The 7206-nt window shown below is 36.2% G+C and overlaps 1 protein-coding gene across 1 annotated transcript; it reads right to left on the bottom strand.

The window, feature by feature from the left end:
* Window positions 1–715: 715 nt before the first annotated feature.
* LOC141406585 (uncharacterized) lies at window positions 716–6055 on the bottom strand. The gene is made up of 3 exons (XM_073992315.1): window positions 5851–6055; window positions 5683–5791; window positions 716–5623 (listed from the first exon to the last, which is right to left on the bottom strand). The coding sequence occupies exon 3, from the start codon at window positions 2441–2443 to the stop codon at window positions 1853–1855; it is 591 nt and encodes a 196-aa protein (XP_073848416.1). The 5' UTR covers window positions 2444–5623; window positions 5683–5791; window positions 5851–6055; the 3' UTR covers window positions 716–1852.
* Between the last annotated feature and the right edge of the window lie 1151 nt (window positions 6056–7206).

Here is a 7206-nt window from a genome sequence, read left to right as displayed (position 1 = left end):
GGTATGGGTCAGATATTCTGTTCGTCCTAGCCCTTCTTTGGAAAAACTAGGGAAAAGTTCCACGATTGATTGCAGTTGCATTCGTTGGCTCTGTGTTAATGGGTATTTAAAGTTATCTTCATCAGAAGACGTATTTTGGTCGGACGGTCCAACAGACGAAGGTTCATTTGAAGGGGCTGCACATCCGGACGTATTTAAAGCAGATACCGCAGACTGATGCTCTGGTGAATTATGGGGGTTAGTGGTAATGGAATTATCCAAAATATGGGGAGCAAGAGAAAAAGCTTTCCAAAAGTTTAAACCAAGAATTAGGCGTTGGGTTATAGTAGGGACTATAAGTATTTTCAATTCATGGGTCTCCCCACGGAAAATGACTTCAACTTCCAAGGATCCTAAGGTCCTTTGAATGGAACCATCAGCCGTCTTGACTACCGTTTTCCCAGCAGTAAACTCAGTGTATTTGGAGAAATCTTGCGTTGCTAAGTCGGCTCCGATACAGGATATGTTAGCCCCCGTATCTAACAAACCATATTCCGTAAAGTTTAAGAAGGCCACCTTGGCATAGTAACGTTTATCTGAAGGATTGTTGACTATGGTAGAGATAACATAATTGGAGGCTAACTTCCGTCTTTTATAATACATTCTGAGTCGCCTGGTGGATCTTTTGGGCAATTTTGGTTTCATTCCAGAGGGTTCAGTGAGGGCAAATATTTCATTTCTTTTTTCTAGATAAGCTTTGTAACGCTCGTGGTATGGCCGTATAGGGTACAAAATTGGACTAGGTTGAGTAATGGAGGTTAAATCGCGTTTGAGTATGGTAATTTTGTTAGTCTCTTGTGAATTTTGGCACGGAGTGCTAACAGTTATGGATGGTTTCGAGACTGGGTTGAACTCAAGCAGTTTTTTGACAGTGAGGAGAATTTCCTATTGTCACATTTGATACACTGTGGCTTGTACTCGTTTTTACTTCCGCAGCCATAGCAGAATACGGTGCGGTCATTGGTACAGTCATCCCAGTAATGTCCAATTTCGTCGCAATTCCAACACTTAACTAGTGTGGGATCTTTTTTTAAAGCATCCACAAATGCATCCGGACTATTTCCTTCTACAGCTGTTTCTTGATATTCAAGTTCAGCTACATTTCTTTTAACATTGTAGTTAGCATTGGAGATTTTGGGGTTTTGAGTGAAATTTTTTCTGAAAGGATCGTCGTTTAGCAAGTTTTCCCTTTTCTGAACTAAGTTCCGAAGATGGGCTGTAGTGAAAATAGGGACATAAAGCAACTCGTGTCTAATTTCTTGACGTAAATTCCTTACTAAAAGCTCCACCATTTCTTCTTCAGGAATTTGTTGCTTCAATCTATCGGCTATGGAACATATGGCATCGTAAAACGTGTCAAAGGACTCTCCTGGTTTCATTTTACGACCCCTAATAGCTTCCATTAAATCAAAATCGGACCTGAGATCCTTAAATTGGCAGCGTAATGCGCCACAAAATTCTATCCACTGTATACTATCGACACTTTTGTGGTATCTCCAATACCATTCCTTTGCTTTTCCCGCCAATAAAATTGGTAGGTTTTTGCATATATAAACAAAATTATTGTTTAAATGTTCCTTTGTTAGGGTATTTACCCGATACAGGAATTCATCGACAGATAAACTATTATTGGAGCCATCAAATTGGAGATTCCAATTTTGAATGATGCAGGTCACTCGATCTGGCCGATATGAGGATTGCTCTCCTGGTGGGTTAAAAGAGCTAATTTTTTTCTTGGATGGAATGGGTGGGAGGATTATTAGTTTTATCCAGCTTAGGTTGACTTGTTTCGGTTGGAAGAGGTCTGTTTTGATTAGGGTTTAAGTTGAGTTTTTTTTAGCATTTTTGATATGCTACATTCGATCATTTGATTTATTCGTAAGTAATCAATTTCCTTAGAATTGTTATCAATTCGTTCCACGGCGTTATTATTACTGTTTTGTGAATTTTGATTACTAGCATCGCCAGGCATTTCAATGGAATATTGGGGAGGAAATTCAAAACTATTACTGACATTAAGGTTGTCGGAAAATAAATTCTTGCTGAAATTGCGAGTAATAGGACGATTTGCCGCTGCACCACGTCCTTTTCCTCGATAGGATGAATAACTTTTCTTAGTAGTTCCCGTCTGCGTGGACATTTCAGCAGTGTACATATTATCAATTGGAAATTTTTTCAAATTTGAAAGCTCACACTCGTTTTTGCATAAAGGGCACTGGGAGGAATTTGCCAATGCTTCCTCAATACAAGCTCGATGGAATGTGTGTTGGCATGTATCCAAAATGAAACATTCCTGATTTTGACATTGTATAATTTCATTACAATGATGACATTTAGGTGCATCTTCCCTTATATTTTCAGAATCCATATTAGGATTTCGTACGGGACTTCGTGCTAATGCCATGTCGAATAATTGAGATTAATAGTGATTAACAAAATATTTTCGTATCTTCAAAATTTACTGTGATTACACCACAATATAGGAATGGTAATTGTGTTCAAAGTTCAAAATATACTTTTCTTACTTTTGTGGGTGAGGTAGTGGAGAGGTAGACAAAAAAGGTTCAAATCTTAGGACTGATTAGACATAACAAAACGAGCTATTGAACGTATATTTAGCTTACAAAAAGATTTTTAAATGGCAAACCATTATGCTACACAAATCTATAACTGATTTGGCGGATTTCATTTCGCCCTTGCAATAATGAAATAGTTCCAGGACCAATAAAGGATAACGATACCTAAGCCAGATTGATGTCTTTCGAATAAGCTAAATACAGTCGTTGCCGTATTTCCAAAAATAAGTTGACTAACAATTTCACTAGGGCAGAAAATATTACAACAGGACATCCAGGTCAGAATTACCGAAACGATCAGAAGTCCGAAAATCCATGGGGCCTGCCGCAAGTATTCTGGACATAGTTTTGAAAGTCCAGATATTTTGAAGAAATACTTGTGAAAGAAGTTTAAATAGTTTTATGAAATCAGATAATTGGAGCATAGCTTCTAACAGGACTTAATGCCATGCAATTGTAGATTCCAAAAAACTTAAGTTTTGTAAAAACCACAATTACATGTTGTATGTTATATGCAAAATGTAATTTCCATCTGCCAAATTCAGAGACCAATATTAAGAGTAAGTATTTCTCACACAAGGTTGATATACTAGACAAACCGATATACGAATATTGTGATCTTATAACTGATATTTTCGGACTTAACTCTGCTTATAGCACGAATAAAGTGAAACCAGAAAATAGTCAGACTTAAGTCACTACATAACTCCTGTGCTAAGATACGAACTCTAAAAATAGAAATAAAACCGAATTGCAAACATTCGAAGATAGTAGAAAATATGGATAAACGGTAGTTGGGTTAGAGTTTTCGCATCCACCAAAAATATCTAAAAAAAATCCCAACCGGTTCAACCAGTATTCTAGCTAACAGAATGCCAAAACAAATCAATTTTAAACATATATTTGATGAATATGATTTTTTTAGCGACATATGACTACACATTCTTCTCGACTTACATTAACCTATTAATCCGAAAAGAATCTGCAATCAGATGTAACCAAAAAAAAAATCAGATCTTGCGCAGAAAAAGGTGAGATTTGGCTTTAAGGATATGCGTTTTCGTCCTGAAGGATTCGGTCATATGCCCCACGTTGGGCGCCATTCTATTTATGTAATGTTCAATCGTTGAGCCATAATGAAAATTTAACGAGAGGAGGTAGACAGCCATTCTCCGGACGATATTCAAATTGAACCCAGAAGATCACACAGATGTTTAAAACAAATGGAACACTTTAATTGTGGCTAAGTTAGGACAAAAGGGAGCCATTGATAACAACTAGCAAACAGCCGTGATGTGGGGGGATCGGGTCCTAAGTAAGCTCTGTCGTGCGACTTCTGTACATAAACAAAACAAATTTGTTATAGACTCCCGATAAAAGAATAATGAATCAAGTGTAAGGGGGCTGAATGTTGAACTAACTCTGTACCCACTGTCGGTCCAACTTTGAGAAGGAAAAAGAAATCGAGATCAATCCTAGATTTACAATAATGCAAACTCCAGATGGAAGGAGTTTGAGCCTCGTAACCCTACCCTACCGTGGTCCCCAAGGCTTGATTTGTAGGGACCCCAAACCTAACATTACCTCTCTAGGCTACCCTACACCACGTAAGAAAAGAAGTATGGGATAATTAGTTAATCATCTTGTACAGGACAATAATTATTTATTATATAAAGAATTCATTTAAACGGTATCTATAATAAATTCAAGATAATTGTTTAACAAATATTCGTATAATGGGAATTTCATTTAGTATAAGAGTATGCATTATCAACTAGAAATAGAGATGTGTTATAATAGGCTGAGAATGTATATTTGTTAAAGATAAGAAAAATGACAAGGATAGTAGTAATGCAGATTTTTGAATGATTGTGTATAACACGAAAAAATACAGAATTTGATTTGACTATTTTGGAATCTTTAGAAGGCTTTATAAATTCAGGAGTAGAAAATATAAGTTTAAGGCGTTCTTCTTTTTATGTACTTAAATATAACGTTAAAGGATGTACTATCATAAACAACAGGATCGTTTTCATTGGAATTTATAGTAAATTTAATAAACTTTTGTTTTTTTTTTTGAAAAAAAAAGAAAACTTTTGCTTTCCTTTGATTATTATGACAACGATCCTTTTTGTCTATTCCAACACTTTCCTTTTTTCCTAATTCGTATTATCCTTGAAAATGCAAATATTTTTAACTCAAATTTAGTTTACTAACACAATATGTACAATTACCACTCACTCACTTTTGGTATTCTTTTTCTTGAAGAATCCTTTTCACGTACATTGGATAATTGGATCCTCGAGGCCTCGATTATTTCTTATACAATGGTTTCGGTGGCGGCTGTAAAGCTGTGGAATAGATTATTATTTATTTAAAAGACTTGCATATTTCAAGGATGAGTAGTAGTAGTGATTTTGTTGTTGGGCGATATACTTAGTCCTAATTCAAGCTTAGCTGCTTAAGTTTATTATTAAATATATTTTTAATGAAAACGGCCGAAGGCGGATTTGAACCCGCGTTGCTGGTGTTGATGATCTTCTGCGCAGTGCCCCTTAACGCACTGGGCTACTGACGGTGCTTATCTGTGTTTGCTTAAAGTTGGGTTTTGTGTGTTCAGTTGAATGTAATGCGGATTCCCCAATGACTGGTGTACACTGACTCTTTGGTGATTAATCGCCCATCTATTTTTAGCACATCATTTGCCGACTCGTAACTGAGGAAATGGGAATCTCCAAGTTAACACGTGAACACGTGGAGTAGGTTACAGTCTCCGATTTTGACAAAAATTACGCTTGTGCTAACTGCGAAGCTTCCTTTTAAGGGGTCTTCACTGCTCTGTGGTTAATAGATTAAAAGGCAGATTTTCGTGATTTTTTCCGTTTCCAATAAAATGTGGCTGATTTGGTGTAGTTATTTAGGAAGTTTTTTCGACGATAGAGAAAAATGGTTCCTCATTTACGGCCAATGGAATCTCAAGCCGCAAAATGAGGAATTCGTAAAAAAACCTAGACGAAAAAATTGTCAAACTGACCATTGGTTTCAATAATTTGTCGGTTCGTCTTACCTAGAGCTTTTGGTGGGACGGAGCCACAACCAATTTAAAGACTTTAGGTGGATGCTATTGTTCCTTTGATCACTTTTGCTTTGGGTTCATCCGTTTTTAAACCACACTCCTTTAACCGAAATTGGGATAAGGTTTAACTCAATTCTTTTCATTAAATTCCACAATTACCTTAGATTTTTATAGACTACGGTAGCAATCAATTTAATAGCAGTTCTTACTACAACGATTTTACTTGTAGGTCAAATTGGAGAACTAATTTTTTTTTTTTTGCTTTAGTTATTATGCAATTATAAGGCAACAGTATAATGATTGTCTACATGCGTTATTAAAATCACTTTTTTATTTCGTGTTGTCTTGTTAACGTTAGGAAAGCAAAAGAATGATGCGCCTCGAATTTACAATTATGCATGGGAGGCTGAACAATTGCTTTAATATTCACCACTAACTGGACAATGTTGCTCACTTGTATAATATTCGTCAACTAACACAATTATCCAAAATTGATTTGGCCCCTCCTATTATTGGGAGAAAAAAAGAGGAACTATCTGAGAGATAGAGGAAATATCGTAAACACAGAGGAAGTTAAAAATAAAAATAAAAAAAAAAGTTTGCACCGACCAGGAATAGAACCTGGGTCCTCAGGAGTGAAGATCCAGCACGTCTCCTCTGTGCTATTAGAGGAGCTATGGGGGTTGTGCTAAATAGTCACATCATTTCAGGTTGGGCATTGTTGGGTTGAACGCTAGGGTAACTGTAGGCATTGTTCTTTGATTCCTATAGGAACTAATTTGCATACGCGGATATACAAACAGACACTAGATTTATGCTTTGGTTCTAAAAATATATTTACGTCCCAGCAAACTTATTTAGAAAGATATCAATATTGAAAAACAGGTAGGCACATAAGTTCCCACAAATTCTGCATTAAGCGGTAGTATGAGTACAATATAGATCGATATTATAAAATTATGTATTGTTTGTTTTGTTTATTGTTGAAGTTCAATCTCATTTTCGATTGTTTGAGTGGAGTATTCCCCCATTGGCTCAACTTCATTTATTACCCTCTATTACAGAGAGTAATGTTTTTCAAAACGAACTGACAGTGTTGCAAAATTTTACTGATCGCTACCAATATCATGATTTCATCCCGGCGAAGGGAATTATCAATTGGCTTCTCAGTTTTTGAAATGATGCCTTTTTAGCGAAAAACCGAACTCTTTAAGTGTCTAGTATTCTCATATGAATGAGAATCACACTCACTTTTCGGCTTTTCCAAAGAAACACCAAAATCAAAATATTTTGCAACATGTCAGCACGTATCAACTAAGAATTCTTCGAATTCTGTGAGTTGAAAAGAACACCAACACAGTTGCCTGTGAGGTTGTTTATTGGAATTTTGTTTTTTTGTTTTTAACAAAGCTCCAATTCGCCCGTGCCTCGGCTGTTTTTTGTTTGTTTTGTTTATTGTTGAAGTTCAATCTCATTTTCGATTGTTTGAGTGGAGTATTCCCCCATTGGCTCAAC

This window comes from Musca autumnalis, unplaced genomic scaffold (assembly GCF_047663935.1).
Source record: "Musca autumnalis isolate F117 unplaced genomic scaffold, ASM4766393v1 scaffold_5, whole genome shotgun sequence".
Lineage (NCBI taxonomy): Eukaryota > Metazoa > Arthropoda > Insecta > Diptera > Muscidae > Musca > Musca autumnalis.
The sequence above is the reverse complement of the archived record's forward strand: the minus strand, read 5'-3'. Positions and strand labels throughout refer to the sequence as shown.